We start from the raw sequence: 18,103 nt of genomic DNA, 5'->3' as shown, positions 1-18,103 counted from the left end.
GTGCCGAATGCTCCCCGCCACTGCTGAGGCTGCACGCAGCCCTGTGGTTGGATGGAGACCACTGTCCAGTGCCCTGCCGAGCGGACAGGCTCAGAGAGGGGGTGCCTCCGTGCAGCAGGCACAGCTCACCAGGGCAGGGTCACTGTGAGCCCGGTCAGTCCCACTGCAGCCCGGCTCCCTGGGCAGCCTGGGAGGCCGGCCTGCATCCTGTCCCTGGACACAGGTTTGCACCACATGGTCTGTGGCCCAGTCGCTGACCCCAGTGACCTCTTTACAGCTCTGCTGTGTCCCATTTCCTCAGGCTTCGTCACTCCCATGTCTCTCCCCACGCTCGGCTCCGGGCCCGTGACCATTGTGCCTCCCTGTGTTTTCCAGCTTTGGAGACATGCTGTCCTTCACGCTGACGGCCTTCGTGGAGCTGATGGACCATGGGATCGTGTCCTGGGATACGTTCTCGGTGGCGTTCATTAAGAAGGTAAGGCCCACTGTGCTTCCTTGGGCCTGAGTCCGCCCCTCCCTCGCTCCCTCGCTGCCTTGTCTCTTGTGACTTTGGTCATCTTGAATGGTACTGGTCAGCTGTATTGTAGAAAGCCCTCCAATCTGGTTTCTTTGGTCCTTCCCTCATGGTCCATGGAAGGCTGTGCCTTTGTGGCAAGAATTCCAGAGCAGTAACGTGCCCTCCTCCGTGCATCCCGGGGGGTACCTGCTGTCCATATGTCTTCATTGGCAAAGCTGACCTTGACTGGGAGGCTGAGGTGGTATCTGCTGAGTCCCCTGGTGACGTTAACTTTGTCCTTGTCCTTTCAAAGTTAACCAACAGCTCGAGGGAGACGCTGCCTTGAAACGAAGGCCATCCTGGAGCCCCTCACCTGCTGACGTGGGGTGGGGATCGGAGGTCCCTGCACGATGTTGCATATTTATTTCAGACAAGAGCTGGTTGGGAGCCCAGGGTACTCTTGACAGAACCCCGAGTCCTCTTTCCTTCCACGAGGGCGTGAAGCCCAAGATGACGAGCGATGGGAACAACTTAGAAAATAACCCCAAAGGGCGAGCCCCCTTTTTGCCTGTATTTGTCAAAATTGTGAAAAGAAGAGGAGTGGCCGTCAGTGAGAAAGCCAAGGACATTCTGACGTGTTCTGAGGGGCTTTCCTGGGGGGGCGGGGCAGGGAGTGATGATGGAGGCAGAGAACAGACTCTGAATTCTGTCTCTCTCAGTCCAAGTCGGGAGAAGCAGGTTCCATGTGAAGATCCTGCGTTTTGCGGATGTTTGACCCTAAGAAACATTGCGGCGGCCTCCTGCCTCTGCTGGGCCAGCAGCGCTGCTCCGAGGCTGGCTCCTGGGAGTGTATTGTGTGTTCACACACCACTTAACGCTTTCGATCCCGGCAGGCGTCCCCTCCAGAGAAGGACAGAGAGTCCTGTGCTTTCTGGTCCGGAGGCAGGAGGCGCGGACACAGCGGCCTTGCCCCCCCCCCCATCTCACCCCCCCTTGTGTTCCAGGGGGTAAAGATGGCTTCTGAGGACCTGCCCCCGCCCCCCCCTCCCCCACGCTGCCGCTTGTTGAGCCCTCCCTGCCTCCCTGGGTGGGGTGCAGGCATCCCTCCTGCTCTCCACTCCCCTGGGATGCTGGGGGTGTCCCTGTGCCAGCACGTGTCCCTTTTCTGTGAATTGGGGGTCATTTGTCTGGCTCTCCCGGTGACTCCTAGGGAGGCGGAACCATGGCTTTCTCCCCAACTTTGTCCTCAGAGCCCGGCACAGACCTTAATGCATTTCTGTGAAATGAATGAATGAAATTTGCTTCAGAAGCATTATTTTGCTTTTTTAAATATATTTTTATTGACTTTAGAGAAAGAGGCAGGGAGAGGGAGAGGGAGAGAGAGAAATATTGATGTGAGAGAGAAACATTGATCAGTTGCCTTCGGTAAGTGCCCCAACCTGGGATCAAGCCCACAGCCCAGGCATGTGCCCTGGCTGGGAATCAAACCAGCAACCTTTCGGTGCACAGGGCGACGCCCGGCCAACTGAGCCACACCGGCCGGGTCAGAAGCTTTGTTTAAAACCCAGAACTGGAAGGAGAAGGAGTACAATGGTTTAGTATTTAAATGAACGTCAAGTAGAATTTCAGTGATGCGTGGACAAAGCGGTCTTTCTTTAACACCTTAAGCGCCAGGCCTGTTTTGTCTTCCTTTCCGTGTAACCCGCGATAGCCCATTTCACCGATATGCTGGCGGCACCGGTGAGCGACGAGGTCCGGAGGGAAAGTATAGTGTCAGTCACCGTGACTGGCATGGCGCTTAACGTGCTAAATGATGTGAGACATGGCTAGAGAGAATGACAGTAATTTTAATTTGCTAACTGCTTAACACGTTAAGCACCATGTCAGTCACCGGTGACTGAAACGGAAAGGAAGACAAAACAGGCTTGGCGCCTAACGTGTTAAGAAAATGGTTTCCATTTCCTGCAATTAAATGAAAAGCCATCTTAAATCTAATGATGACTAATAAAAAGTGAAGTATTTTTCAGAAGGCAATACATTTCACATACTAGTAGTCCACGTGCTCATTCCCAGTCATTCTCTTTCCCTCGCCTTGCTACTTGGATCTCAACCCCAAGTTGAATTTGAAAAATGGTCATCAGAAAATGGCTTTATAATTGATCGTTTCTGTAAGGTTAACGTCATTTATTCATTAGCTGGATCAACTTCAGCGCCCTGACAACCCAGAGGTTGTGTGCAGACAACTGTCTTTTAAATGGAGCTTTATCTCGACAAAAATCTGGTGACAAAAGACGCTTATCTCTGCCACACAGACTTGGCTCCCTATTAATGCCAGATTCATGCCACTTTGGAGAAGTGTTGTTGCCCCTGCCAGCCCCCATCTCCTGCTCACTGTTTCATCTGTTGGTTCTAGTTCCAAACTTCTTTTGCAATAAGTAACATCATTGCAAAAACACTTTGAAACTTGGAATTTTTTTTATGCCAGTATGTAATGTTGCTTTTTAAAAAATATGTTTAAAATTGGTTTTAGAGATAGAGGAAGGGAGAGAGACAGAGAGAGAGAACCAATGTGAGGGTGAGCTTCCTCCTGCACACCCCCTACGGATAACAACCCGGGCATGTGCCTGGGTGGGACTCGAACTGGCAACCTCTCGGTGCCGGGGTCGACGCCCACCCTCTGAGCATACTGGCCAGGGCCATGTTGTTGCCTTTTAAAGACCTGGCTACCTAAGGAGCGGATAGGAGGGCGTGGAGAAAAAAGAATGGAGTAAAGACACCCCAAGCCCCCAGAACTTTTCTGAGCCACGAGTTGGTTTTCTCCTCGCCAAGGACAGCACCAGGGCCTTTTCTTGGCAGCAGAGCCGCACACAGAGCTCTGAACCCGGCTCTGCAGGAGGCCGGTCCACCCACCGAGCTGCCAGCGCGGGACACGCATCCAGCCGTGTGGCTGAGACCCAGTAATTTCTGCCTCTTACCAGTAAAAGCGTGCGAGATTTACGGGCCGCTGCCTGGTGCGCCCCACGGTGCATTCAGTTGTGGTGACAGAGGAGAATTTAAGACCTCATCTGGAGCAACTCGAAGAGGGTTTACGTGATTTTAATCGCTGGGTCCTTGATCCATGCACTGTGATGGCCCTTAGCTTCCTAAAACCACCCAGATCTTCCTCAGTTGTGTTTGGGTAACCTTTTCAACTGGGTGGAAGCGTGCGGGAGCAGTGTGTGTAATTACAGCTGACCCTCTGACCTCCGCTTCCTCATGCTGCAGACCTACTTTCCCAAAGCTGGGCTTTGGCTCGGTTAGACTTTATCACCCACGTGGGCCAAAAGTACAGTAACGGAGCTTCAAAAACTTTAAAGGCAAAGAGCCTACTGGTGTGGCTATATATGATTGAGCATCGACCTATGAACCAGGAGGTCATGGTTCGATTCCCAGTCAGGGCATGTCCCGGGTTGCAGGCTCGATCCCCAGTAGAGGGCGTGCAGAAAGCAGCCAATCAATGATTCTCTCTCATCATTGATGTTTCTATCTTTCCCTCTCCCTTCTTTCTGAAATCAATTTATCCTATATAATAAAAGGCTAATATGCAAATCAACCGAATAGTGGAACGACCGGTCATTGCACTGACCACCAGGGGGCAGACGCTCAATGCAGGAGCTGCCTCCTAGTGGTCAGTGTGCTCCCACAGGGGGAGTGCCGCTCAGCTAGAAGCCAGGCTCATGGATGGTGAGTGCAGCGGTGGTGGCTGGAGCCTCTCCCACCTCCACGGCAGCACTAAGGATGTCCGACTGATGGCTTAGGCCCACTTGGCCTAAGCCATCAGTCGGACATCCCCTGAGGGCTCCCAGATTGCGGGAGGGCATAGGCTGGCCTGAGGGACGCTCCCCCCCCCCGCCCCAGCACACAAATTTCGTGCACCAGGCCTCTAGTATATATAAGTTTGTGTGTGTGTGTGTGTGTGTGTGTGTGTGTGTGTGTGTGTAAGTTTAAAGGCAAAGTCTCTGCTAGACTATAAGGTTCTTGAAATTAAAAATCCTGTGGGTCTTGCTCCTCTCTCTTCAGGTCTCAGGTCAGCGCGAGCCTGTTTGGTGGCACACAGTGAATGCCTGTGACTCCAATGAATGGAGAGAGAGGGTGGAGGTGGCAGGTGGGGAGGGAGCTCTCAGGTGGAAAATTTTTCAAGGAGCCATAAGGATACATGCAAATTTACGAAGTGGAGACGAGAAAAGGGGAGTGGAGGGAGGAGAGAAGGAGTGCAGAGGACATGAGCAGCACCGTCAGCGAGCAGCTCTGGGAGTTCTTCCATTTCCCAGCAGGCGCCTGAGCATGTGCTGGGGTAGCAGAAAGGGGTGGATGGTGTGGACAGGAGTGGCAGCATTTCTCTTTGCTTGGAGGAGGTCTAAGAGAAGTGGTAAACATGAGCACAGTATGGGAGGGTTGGCTTTCCCTCAGAGAAGGGCGGCCTTAGAGGAGAAAGGCAGTCTTGGCAGGTAGAGTTGGTCCCATGGAGCAGACTGAGGAGGAAGGTGCGGGCTTTCCAGGGCCAGTAAACACGTCGGAGAAGTTTATTGGCCGTGAAATGGGCAAACGCAATTGACGATGGGCCAGTGGAGTTCTTTTGAGAATCTTAAATGTCTTGTATTCTTTCCTGTAGTTTATATCATAAAATAATAGCGTTTGGAATATAACGGCGTAATGTTACTCTGCTTTGCGTCATTTATTTCACACCCTCTGAAATCCAGATGTCTGTGGGGCAAGGGTGGAGGCTGGTGTCAGTACTCTTTCCCCTGCTTTCACCAGGGAGTCGCTGGGCTGGGAACAGTTGAGATGGTCCCAGCGCATTGCCAGGGACGCCTGGGCCTTTTGTCTCGCGCAGGGCTGGAGAGGGGATGCGGAGAAGTGGTCGGGGGCACGGCGTAAAGGAGACATTAGTGTCGACAGAGGCAAGCGGCAAGCTCCCATTTGTCATAGGACCACATTATGCAGCTCTGAAGAGCAGTCATTATGCTGCTATAATAACAGCCCTTCGTGTGCGTTGTCACCAGACAGTAATAACTTTTAACGAGGCCTCTAAAATAAAACCTTTCTGCGACCATTATTCTAACCCTTATTTTGTGTCTCCCTTATGTTGTGATTTATGTTGGAGGCCTCAGCGATTAATTCCTTAGGGAATGCATTTCAGAGCCTAAACTGTGATTTTAACTTTCCACACTGCTAATTTAAAGGTTTTCCTGTTTGCTAACTTTTGGAGAGATGAGGAGAGTTTATTTTAACCATTTAAAATGAGAGTGTCGGGGAAAGCGTGCTCCACGGAGGGATCGCAGGCCAGTAGCCTGTGACGGAGAAGTTGCCAGTTGACTTGTGTCGACAAGTGTGATTTGTGCGAGTCCCTGAAGAATGTAACAGGATCATAACCAGCACATGAAGGCATGGATCCGCGGGTAGTGGAGTGGCCTGGGAATGGAGAGAAGTGGCTGTTTGTATGAGTGGAAATTATTGTCTCAGAGAAACACAGGCGTCCTCACACTGCATAGTTGGTCTTCCATGTCAGTGGGTTTCACGTTCACGGATTCAACCAACCACAGATAGAAAATATTCGGGGGAAAGAAATTCCAGAAAGTTTTGAAAAGCAAAACAGGCGTCAGGCCTGTGCTGAATGCAGTCAGATGCAGGGGAGTGTAGGCATAGCCTGCTGTGGCCCGTATGCAAACGTACGGTAGCAAATACTGCTCCATTTTATGTACAGGACCTAAGCGCCCATGGGTTTTATGCGAGGGGGTCTCAGAACCAGTACCCTTCGGACACATAGGGACGGTTGCATGTGTTGGAATCATTTGCTCCAAAAGTTGAAACACAGAATAATCCTGGAAAAACTAGACCAAATCATTCTTTGAAGCTGTTCCCCTGTGAAGGTTGCTTACAATGGAATTGCAGAAATGGGGTGCACATAGCGCTTTGTGGTGATGTCCTGAAGCATCCTGTTGGCTCCACGTGCCCCTGGCTGTTCCACTGTCCATGCGGGTACTTGGACCCCCAGTGTCTGGTGTTTGCTATCCGAGCTCCCAATTTCCCTGACTCGCTCCCTTCTGTCCTTCTCTGCCGTGCTGACCGCGAGCAGTCACCTGTGTCCCTCTTGGGTTTTCAGATTGCGAGTTTCGTCAACAAGTCGGGCATGGACACCTCCATTCTGCAGCGGTCCTTGGCCATCTTGGAGTCCATGGTGCTCAACAGCCACGACCTCTACCAAAAGGTGGCGCAGGAGATCACCATTGGCCAGCTCATCCCCCATCTGCAAGGGTAAGCGCGAGGCCCCTGCAAGGGCCTGGAGATGCTCAGCTTGTAACGCCCCGGAAGCCTGTCTATCGCTAGCCCTGTCGCACTGCAATGGCAGTTGCTTGCCGCTTGGTGAGCGCCGTGCCCATTCTTGGCACTGTCCTGGCCTCCGTGCCTGGCCCTCAGTAGGCACCCAATTTTGATCAGTGTTGGCAGATAGCCACAGTTTTACTTTTTTAAAAAACATATGTTTATTGATTTCAGAGAGGAAGGGAGAGAGATAGGAACATCAGTGCTGAGAGAGGATAGATTGTGGCCTCAGGGAAAATTAGCACACGTTCTAAAATGATATTTTTGCATGAACCCTCTCTAGGAATAGCGGCGCTTTCACAGTCCCCTGCATGTGAAGTGTCTCTTTCTTCTGAACCTCGAGGGCACATTTGTGTGTCCACAGTGCACTTCCTCAAAGAGGAGAGTTCCTTGTTGCCAAGTGCTGTGCTGAGGGTCTTAGGCACATCCCCTCACCTTATTCTGAAAGCAGCCCCTGGGAATAAGTGTTGCTACCCAGTGCTGCAGATGCGGGAACCGTGTCTTAGGGACACACCAGGAGCTCGCCCAGGCGTGGGGCGCCCTGGGCCTGACCTTCATTCTGCCCAAGGTGTGTTCCCAGGGCCCCTCTCCCAAATTGTCTGTACGAGTAGCTCATAGCTGCTCTGGCTTATGCCTGAGCTCTCCTCACTGACTTACTGTTGCCCAGGTGGCTTCCATTAGAGCGTCCCTCCATTTGCAATTTCTGACTTCATGCCAGTGAAAAGCCAATGTGTAAACATAAAAACCTGATCTTCTTGTCATTAGAAAGTTTCTTTTTGGAAGTAGATGTTTAGAATATGTCATATCATTGCCATGGAGACAAAGCTGCTTCCTTTATAATAAGGCTAGGACTTGGGGTCAGCCAAGTCTCCTCCCAGATGTACTTCATGCATCAGACTGAACACACACACACACACACACACACACACAGAGAGACACACCTACACACACACACACACACACACACAGACACACCTACACACACACAGACACACACACGTTTCATCCACTGAGTTCACACTTTCCTTTTTTTAAAATATATTTTTACTGATTTCAGAGAGGAAGGGAGAGGAAGATAGAGATAGAGACATCAATGATGAGAGAGAATCATTGATTGGCTGCCTCCTACAGACCTCACACTGGGAATTGAGCCCACAACCCGGGCATGTGCCCTGACCGGGAATTAAATCATGACCTCCTGGTTCATAGGTCAATGCACAACCACTGAGCCATGTCAGCCGGGCTGAGTTAACCCTTTCATCCTAGCAGAGGAGGAGAGAGAGGGCCCGCTGGCCACCTGTGTTTGCTGGGTGTGTCTGATGGGCTATAGTAATTGCCTCCACACCACTATGTTTCCAGCCTTGTGATGATCAGAGTACATTCTTAGTGCCACTGTGTTTCTGGGGCCTGCCTTCCTCTCTCCCTCTCTGGGGGGCAGTGACCATAAACTCGATCGTGTCTGACACAGGCATAGCTTCTTGACTTTCTGTGTTGTCTGTGTCTTACAGGACAGACCAGGAGATCCAGACCTACACCATCGCCGTGATCAATGCCCTTTTCCTGAAGGCGCCCGACGAGAGGAGGCAGGTAGGTGGCATGTCTGTCTGAAGACCGTGCCCAGGAATGGCAGCTGTGGGTGCAGAGAGAGGGCCTCCCCTGCCCGTCCTGGGGACTCCCTGGGCTCCTGCTGCTCTGTGGCCCGGCTGGCCAGCCTGGGACCATTCTCAAACCCAGGGGGGCCCAAGTGGGCATGGGCAGGCCCTGTCTGAGAGAGAAGGCTAGGACTGTCCCCATGGCAGAACGTTTCATCAAACAAAGCCAGTGCAGATTCCCCAAACACACCCATGGCAGCCCTGCGGCCGCGGTGGGAACAGAGGAGGAAGCCCTGTGACCTTGACGTGTCACTGACTGCTCATGGGGCAAGGAGGGCATTGTGCCCACTTTTCTGATGAGGAAACTGAGACCCTGAGAGGGGTCAGCTCTGCCCCGGGGCCTGTGGGTGGAAGGTGGGTGAACACACAGGTTGCTGCCATGGGTTGAACTAAGCGCTCATGTGTCTTAGGGCTCCTTGCTGGTGGTGTTTCTGCCGTCTGTGCGTGGCTGTGGCTGGGAGGGTGGGCGGTTCCTCTCCCTCTCCCGTGCGTGTGCCATGGGACCTACCCTCCGAGACTCTCCTTTTTCTGTTGATCCTGGGTGTTTCTTCAACTGAGAAAGCATCGTTCAAGAGGGTGTGTGAAGAGTAGAGTTTTTGTCTTGAGATCTAGCTCACACCTCAAAATCCATTCATGTGTTTTCACATCAATGTAATACACTGGGTTACCTCCGTCACAAGTCACGGGTGGGAATACTGGGTGGAAAGGTGAGATCTTTCCATTAGAAAGTGTGCTGGGGACTCTGGGATGGTTACAAAACGTTGGCTGAGATGAATTTGGAAAGCTAGCTGCTACTAGCCTCAGTGTCAAGAGTTGTATTTTTTTAATTTCACTTTTCTCACTGTCAGGTTTGTAAGCCTCAGTGACTAACAATGAAGGTTTCTGATTCGTCTTCCGTGTAGGATTTTGCTCCTCCCAGGACTGCTTTTGCACAGTGAGAGAGTGGCTTAGAGTTGCGTGTGCACTTCGTTTGCTGTTGGAAGACGTGGGAAGAGGACTTAGCATTAGATTTTGACTTTCATGCCCTCCAGCCCTTTGGCGCCCCTCGCAGTATTTCCACGTGGTTCTCGCTGTGCAGTGGGTCTCGGGGCACTAGCCTCCCTGCGCCCTCTCACAGTCTCTCACTCTCCGCCCTCCTCTCTCCCGCTTGCTCTCCTTCCCGTGGTGGCCCTGGCGCTGCCAGGCTGGTGTGGACAGCAGTGTGGACATCCTTGATTGTCCTCTGACTGTAAGTCCCCAGTTCCCTCGTTGGCACCAAGCGAGCCCCGAGCTTTCCTTCAAGCCTGCCCACCCCGCCTGAGCCCCGGTCCTGACCCTCACCGCACGTCCTGCCTTCTCCCTGCTTTCTGCAAGTTTCTTTTAACCTGGAATTCGTGGCTGTGCTTCTGAATCCGAGTTGAGAGTCTTCTCCACTCGGCAAGAGTAGCAACACGAAATGCAATCCCCCCCAAAACCCCACATCCCAGCGTCTTCCTGAATGTGAGCAGTATTTCCGTTTTTGAATGTTGGCAACAAGATTGTGTCCAACTATTAACTTTCCCCTGGGTGCCCACGTGTCAATCTTAAGAAAGGGCATCTGGGACTCCTTCCTTCTCAAAGTCACCGCAGACCCGTGTGCCAGCTGGGGCCCCCGGCGCGACCCGCAGAGCGCGGGCTGGCGGTGCCCAGTGTGGGTTCTGCGGCCGAGCATCTGCCTAGGCGTCCGGACTTGGCTGGGACCCGGCCACTCGTTCACTCGCACAGACCACTTTCGAGTGCCGGGGAGCGGATTTTGCTCAGGTTGAGGAGAAGTAAGACGGGGATCTTTAAAGTGATGCTTCTGTACCATTGAAGCTCAGGGTGCAGGCCTGTGAGTCGCCTGTAGCCACAGGAGCAGCGAGCCTCTCCCCGGGACCGTGCTCCCCCTCGCAGAGGTCAGTGTGCTCGCAGCACCCACCCTTTCCTGGCGGGAAGAAGTGCCTTAAGAAGAGAAAAGACTGCAGGCACAGGGCTCCTTCCTTTGCTGTGGCCATGGCCTTGTTTGCCAAACAGAACATTCAAAAAGTCACCTGAACACCCTCCTCCGTGAGTCCCTTCTCCCGAGAAATACTGCTGACGCCCGTTAGGAGGCTCCCGGGCCCGTCCTTTCGGAGCCTGTGGAGGCGGGTGTGCCTCACCTCGGCGCTCATGGGGGTGCTTTCCGTCCGCAGGAGATGGCCAACATCCTAGCCCAGAAGCAGCTGCGCTCCATCATCCTGACGGTGAGTCTCGGGAGCCGCGTCCGTGGGTGGGGGCGGTGGGCCGGTGCATCGTGTATCTCCTCCCGCGGCGATAGCCCTGCTTCGTTCTGTGACTCGCTTCTGTGGGGAAACAGGAGGAACCAGAAAGCAGGCAGCATGGCGCTTATGGAAGTGGAAGGAACAAGGCTTCCCACGGGAATGGCCTCTGGGTGGAGGGAGGGGTCTCTGTGTGCAGGGGGAGCGGAGGGGCACGGGACATGCCCTGGCGCCTTGGCCCGCTAACCAAGGCGGTGTGCCTGAGCTGAGGCGACCATGCAGAGAGCTGAGAATGCCGCCACAGGGCGTTCCTGCTCGCAGTGGGGGCACAGACGGTGCACATGCGCTTAAGTGTGTTTGCCAGCGTCGCTTCCTACTCCTGCCACTGACAGTGATCCCACTTCTGAATGGGGGAAAATTCAAGAAGCAACACACACAGGCAAAGTACCTACCAGACCTGTGGTTAATTCACTGTGAGAGCTATAGGGAGACCCCCATTGCCACTCCAGTGCAGTGAGCGAATTCCTGGGCATTGCTTCACTCGCCTGTTAACAACTGAAAGTAAAATGCTTTAGAGAAAGAACATTCTGGCAGGAAAGGCCGGGGCCTCTCAGGGGGCAGGTTTATTACACTCACCATGGTGTTAGCTTTGCTACAACTTAGATGTAAGAAAATCGGGGGTTATGAGCCTGGCCGGTGTGGCTCAGTGGTTAGGCGTTGACCCATGAACCAGGAGGTCACATTTTGATTCCCGGTCAGGGCACATGCCCAGGTTGTGGGTTCCATCCCCAGTGTGGGGTATGCAGGAGGCAGGCAATCGATGATTCTCTCTCATCGATGTTTCTCTCTCTCTCTCTGAAATCAATAAAAACATTTTTTAAAAAAGGTTTATGAGTTTGAGCTTATACAGTTTCTAATGAGGGAGCTAGCTGGAAATAAACACATCAGACCCTGAAATTTCACCATCATTTCCCTGGGCCCCTTTACAGAGAGAAAAAGAAAAGGCGTCCATGGAGACTACTGAGTGCAAGCGTGACCAGAAACCTCAGCGAGGGGGAGGCCTTACGTGGAGGCTGTGAACGTTTGAAAATGAGTCAAATAGCACGATCTCCTGAGGCCTTATCGGCTACTTGACTTTTAACTAGAGGCTGAAAGACGTGTGTGTGATTGATTTCAGCGAGGAGTTCTGTAAGCCCGACCACACATGCACACATGTGTGCACACACAGGCGCGTGCACACACGCCCATTCCAATACAGTGAGGCTATTAACAATTAAAAACCTTATGAGGGCAAACAAAATAAATATTCTAGAACCCAAAGGCCATAGTAATCAGTACAATTTGTCATCGGGTTTGATGTTAAACATCCTGGCTGCCTAGGATAAAGAGAAACATATGAGTGTAATTTTCATTGTTGGACCACGGAGGTACCCCGTTCTTGAGGGATGACACACTTTCCCTCCTGGAACCGGAATCGGAACTGGGTGTCAGTGGGTGGGGCTTTAGAGCAGACTCCAGTCCCAGAACGGCTTGTTGGAAATTTCAGGAGGTTTCCTAATATGGTGATTTTCCGCACTGGCTCTCAATACCTGCGGAAGCTGTAGTGCTGAGGGGGGGGTGGGTGGGGGGGAGAGGCAGGGCTAGAAGTGAGGAATGGAGGTCTCAGCCTGTGGTTGACATCGCTATGGTGCCAGGGATGGGGTGGGTGGAGTGGCGGTAGCCCCCATGTTTCAAAGATCAGCTTACCTCAGCGGGATTTCAGTGAGGCTGTGATGGCCCAAAGCTCACGGTTGGCATTCTCTGGCAAGAAGCTGGCATGAAGACACTTTGGAGTTGCTACAAAAATAGATACAGTACCCATACACTTTAGCAGCCATACCCTTTGTCTTTTATTTTCAGTTATCATTGGCATTCAGTAGTAGTTTGTATTGGTTTCATGTGTACAGCAAAGTGGTTAGGTAATCATATACATTGCAAAGTGATCCCCCAGTACTTCCAGTCCCCACCTGGCACCATGCATAGTTATTGCAGTGTTATTGATTATATTCCCTATGCTCTTCATCACATCCCCAATTTATGCTTCTTACTCTCTTCACCTTTATATCCAGCCCCCAAACCTCGCTCCCCGCTGGAAGCCATCAGTCTGTTCTCTGTATCTGAGTCTGTTTCTATCTTGTTTGCCAGTTTATTTTGTCTTCTGGGTTCCACATATGAGTGAAGTCATATGGTATTCTCTTTCTCTGATTTATTTCACTCAGCACAGTACCCGCTAGGTCTACCCATGCTGTCTCAAGATTAGTAAGGTGGTAAGGTTAGACCACCTTCTTACACCACATACAGAATAGACCCCGAATGGAGTAAAGACTTAAATGTCAACACCCATACACTTTGGATATTGAATTATACTGTGGATTCACCTTCTGTTCTGGAGACTAAAGGATACTGGATTTTATTCTACTCTGCCATCCATTCCTAGCTTCCCACCCTCTCAACCTCCATAATTTTGGGTCTGTCACTTCCTTCTGCCCCCCCGCCCCCCCCCCCCCCACACACACTTCTTTAATTGGCTGTTTGGATGTGGCACTCAAGGCCAGGGTGTGGAGTTCAGTGCATGCCAGGCTGGGGCACCTGTAGAAAGTTCTTTCAGACAGCAAGACATGGTGGGGCCTCGCATACCCAAAACACCTGGTGCGACATTTGCCAGTCCTGTTTAAGGCAGCGCCGTGGTCTCTGCCAGAGAGGATGTATGTTAGGGTCCAGGGCTGAACCCCATTTCAGACCCAGCTCCAGGGGAGAGGGGACAAAGGCCCGCCTATTTAGGCTCATGCCATTCCTTTGATATGTGTCCCCTTTGGTGCTGTTTCTAAGAGGAGGTGTCATTTTACTTTCAGTTGTTAACAGGCGAGTGAAGCCGTGCCCAGGAATTCACTCACTGCACTGGGGTGGCAGTGGGGTCTCCCTGTAGCTCTCACAGTGAATTAACCACAGGTCTGGTAGGTACTTTGCCTGTGTGTCTTGCTTCTGAAATTTCCCCCATTTAGAAGTGGGATCACCTGTCAGCGGCAGGAGTAGGGAGCGTCGCTGGCAAACACGCTTACAGCGCATGTGCACCGTCTGTCCCCCCACTGCGAGCAGGAACGCCCTGTGGCAGCATCCTCAGCTCTCTGCATGGTCCCCTCGGCTCAGGCACACCGCCTTGGTTAGAGGGCCAAGGCACCAGGGCATGTCCCGTGCCCCGCTGCTCCCCCTGCAGACAGCACAGCAGGTCTTTTCCCAGTTTCCGGCCTAAAGATCTAGGAACCTTATTGGGCCCTGGAATGTAAAGGTGAGCTTCAAGGTCACCTGTGTCCTCTCCTTTCTTCTGAAGCGTAGTCCCACCAGACTAGACCCCCCAGGCCTCCAAACGAAGACTTCTGAGGTTCTGCTTAGCGTAATGATGGGGGTTAACTTCTGCTGTTTCCTTTTCTTTTCCCTTTGTGAATCCTCTCCGCAGCACGTCATCCGAGCGCAGCGGGCCATCAACAACGAAATGGCGCATCAGCTGTACGTGCTGCAGGTGCTCACCTTTAACCTCCTGGAGGACAGGATGATGACCAAGATGGACCCCCAGGACCAGGTGAGTGCTCACGGCCAGCAGCGCAGGCACACGGAGGCGAGAACATGTCTTGGGCTACTCTGGAACCAGGAGATTTTAGACGATGATATGACTGACCTATTGCCGTCTCAGAACTTGGGGGAATGGATTGGAATTTCAGGTGAATCTAGGATCAGAACATGATGAGTGGATTATTTCATTATGCGTCAAGTACATGCACATTCTTTCTTTCTTGGATCAGACAGCTTGACATCACGTGACCATTGACCGTGGCCCTTGGCCCCCATACCCTCAATGTAATAGCTTTGGTCAAGTTCCCAGAAAACAGGGGCCACTAGGAGCTCTGTGTGACCTGAGCCTGCCGGTGGTGGAAGTGGCTTCCATTCTCCAGCGCTCAGTCTGGAGCTGGGGCCCCAGGTCACCCTGCTCTCAGGGCTCGCTGCTGGATGGCTACCTGCTGTAGTTCTCCCCAGGCCTCTGGCGGTTGTGCACGGAAGGTCGTGTCGCCCGCCCTCCAGCAGGCCCTGGGGGACTTAGGGCGCGAGGCAGAGTCCGAGGGAGCAGCGGGAGCCCTGCTGTGCACATGCGCGGCTTCAGCAGCTCTGGAAGGAAACACTCCTCCTCGGCACGGGCGGGCCTGATGGGTCGCAGATGTGCCTGCACATGTGAAGTGGGTAACCGCCTGGGCTTCCTGCGTGGCGCTCGGCCATGCGACCGAGCGTGACGGAGAGGCTGGGAGGGCCGCCTCACGCGCCCCAGACTCTGGGCCAGGCCGAGCACTCCTCTGGGGGGGGCGGGGGGCGACGACTGTCATTCACCACTTCTGGTGAAGGGGCCAAGGCATGTGAGTGCCAACAGCCTCCCTGATCAGAAACCCTGCCTTTTATTCATTTAGAATCTCTTTGTTATTATGGTAAAATATACATAAAATCGACCATTTTCACCATTTTATTTTATTTTATTTTATTTAAAAAAATATATTTTTACTGATTTCAGAGAGGAAGGGAGAGGGAGAGAGAGATAGAAACATCAGTGATGAGAGAGAATCATTGATTGGCTGCCTCCTGAATGCCCCACACCAGGGATCAAGCCTGCAACCCAGGCATGTGCCTTGACCAGGAATCAAACTGTGATCTCCTGGTTCATAGATCAATACTCAGTCACTCCAGCCAGGCCATTTTCCCCATGTTAAAGTGTTTCTTTCTACAAAGGCTCTCTAAGTGGAGTTAGGGATCCCTCATCGTCGGAATACTGTTCATAAACACTGCGCACCTCTCACTGTGCTTCGAACAGTACGTTACCCCTGGGTTTCCAAAGGTGGCTTCCTCCAGTCACACGCCTTCCGTCATGCTGGGGCTCCTTTAAGAACTCCAGATACTGGGTAGGAGTTCTCCCAGGGACTTGGCTGGGGGAGCAGGTGGCAGAGAGCCAGGGCGGCCCCGCAGGGGAGCGGCCGGCGAGGAGGCGTGTGCAGAGCCCGCACTCACAGCACCGATGTCTGTATCTGTCGCCGTTTCTCCTGGATGCGGTGATTCCAGGGGTCCTGGCGAATGCGAACGTAGGTCATGCCCCACAATGAAAGCGGCTCTTTCCTCCTCTTCTCCCCCCAAACCCCACAGGCTCAGAGGGACATCATATTTGAGCTTCGAAGAATCGCTTTTGACGCGGAGCCTGAGCCCAATGCGAGCAGCGGCAGCATGGAGAAGCGCAAGTCCATGTACACGCGGGACTACAAGAAACTCGGCTTCATCGTAAGTGCGCCCCGCCCGCCCGCCCGCCCGCCAGGCCTGTCCTCCCAGCCTGTCCTCCCAGGCCTGGCCTCAGCCCAGCGGACGTCCCTCCGAGCGTGTGGTCCGCTTGCGCCTTAGAATCATTTTCACATTTTCCAGATGTTTTGCTGGTTTAAACAGGATCATGTGCAAATCTCTGCTGGCTGCAGCGACGTGGAGTAACTTGCACAAGTGTGACTAATACTGAGCTTGTTTATCCAGCCCTGATTAAGTGTAGCCACGCGCGGTGAGCCCAGAGGCCTTGCGACCTCATTCAAGCTTCATGAGGTGCTTAGGGCTCTATCTGGAATGAAGGGGGGTGGGTGGCGACCGTGGGACGGAATCCCTGGGTTAGAGATTGGGTTACTCACACACATCATTTCTTACCAGAATCGGACTGAAATCTCCTGAAATTCAAGCACAAGGAAATTGATGTAACAGATAATTTCCTAAAAGTTTTGTCTTGCTGTGAATGCTAATAAGACGTCTCTGAGATTTTTCTCTGTTCCAATCTGCAAATCAGAACACAGCTTGGACCGAGTGTGAATCTGCCTCACTCCCGAGTTTGCCACCATCACGTTTCTGTGTGGCCTTGAGCTGGTTGGGCTCACATTCTGCAGGTGTGAAGTTGGGTTTCCGTTTTGCCCTCCGTCATAAATGACAAAAAATGAGTTTTGGGCTCTAGTGATTATCAATCATCAGACATTATTTGATAATTGCAAGTGCTGCTTCCTTGAATACACACACACACACACACACACACACACACATTGATGTTATACACATTGACGTCATGCTTTATGCATTGTTTGGGAAACCTCGTCTTTCGTTTGAACGTTCTTTGCTTTTCGTATCAGTTCACAGGTGCTGGTTTTCATTACGGAGCAGTTTTTCATTAGTTGGATGTATTACAGTTTCTTAGCCAAGCCCTTTTTCTGTGTTTCAATGCTTTGAAATTACGATCAAGTCTATAATGAACATTGTTGCTGCCCTTTTCTGCAGTCCATGAGCGTACTATCAGGGTAAGTGGGTGGGGCTGTCGTTTATACGGAACATAGTTATAAGGCTTCCGATGTTACCGGATTGCTTTGGGTATTTTCCACCTTAACCAGCAGTGGCTCAGAGTGACGATGTTTTTGAAACTCTCCGATGATGTCTGTTAAACTTAAAAACACATCTAACAGTCTGAGTTACTGTTTTCATAGTGGCAGTCTGAGCGCATCTTTTCTCATCGGAATAGTTGTCAAATGTTGCCTTCAGCTCTGCAGCAGGCTTGGCAGAAGTATTGCATCATTTCTGTTCCACCATATCCTATCTCAGTGATGACATTACATTTGATCTTTTGGATGATTCTGTTATGTTTTTGTCTTAGAGTTTAGCAACCAGCTTCTGACTGGTGGGCCGGTGAGAGCTTCCTGTGCTGGGTGTGTGGGTGCTCAGGTGTGTGGGTGGCCCTGGCCCTGCTCACACCTACCTGCTTGTTGGCAGGCCTGTTTTCCAGGGATTTAGCCAAGGGAATGTGGGTGGGGCTCACATTCGACCTCACCCCCAGTTCCTTCCAAGTTGCACCTTTGTGTGTGGAGCAAGGTGTGTCCAATCACCAGGGAAGCTTTGCAAACTCACCCCATCCCTCTCACCCTTAACTCCGATCACGGCCAGAGCACGTGCATTCCATTGCCCGAGTCAGTCCGCATGCTCTGGTGGGAGGTGCGCCTGAGTTATGCCATTTCACCTGCCTCCTTCAGCTACACCCTGGATTTCCAGTGCGTTTAAACCACGTGGAAAAATGCAAAATTCCAGCTCTTGACGCAGACTGCTTCCTAGCCCCAGATCTTCTTGTGTCTCTACCCCAGTCCTGGTGGCTTTTGGGGGGGCAGCTGGATCCCAGAATGTTCAATGTCGTTTCTCCTCTGCCCGTGTGTGAGGGACAGAGAAGGAGGGACAAACTGGGTGGGACTCGGGCTGTCTCAGGGTCT

General features: G+C 52.2%; 1 protein-coding gene across 3 annotated transcripts in view; it reads left to right on the top strand.

The window, feature by feature from the left end:
• Nucleotides 1-18,103, top strand: part of ELMO1 (engulfment and cell motility 1) — a 391,973-nt gene that overhangs the window by 157,904 nt on the left and 215,966 nt on the right. For 2 of the 3 annotated variants that reach the window (XM_059655863.1, XM_059655862.1), the window contains exons 8-14: nucleotides 376-475; nucleotides 6,639-6,790; nucleotides 8,365-8,443; nucleotides 9,692-9,736; nucleotides 10,698-10,748; nucleotides 14,257-14,379; nucleotides 15,978-16,109. In XM_059655863.1, the coding sequence (XP_059511846.1) occupies nucleotides 376-475; nucleotides 6,639-6,790; nucleotides 8,365-8,443; nucleotides 9,692-9,736; nucleotides 10,698-10,748; nucleotides 14,257-14,379; nucleotides 15,978-16,109 (682 nt within the window). The remainder of the gene's footprint in view (nucleotides 1-375; nucleotides 476-6,638; nucleotides 6,791-8,364; nucleotides 8,444-9,691; nucleotides 9,737-10,697; nucleotides 10,749-14,256; nucleotides 14,380-15,977; nucleotides 16,110-18,103) is intronic. The other variant, XM_059655865.1, reaches the window with a different exon arrangement.

Source organism: Myotis daubentonii, chromosome 10 (genome assembly GCF_963259705.1).
Source record: "Myotis daubentonii chromosome 10, mMyoDau2.1, whole genome shotgun sequence".
Lineage (NCBI taxonomy): Eukaryota > Metazoa > Chordata > Mammalia > Chiroptera > Vespertilionidae > Myotis > Myotis daubentonii.
This window is presented reverse-complemented; position numbering and strand designations above follow the sequence as displayed.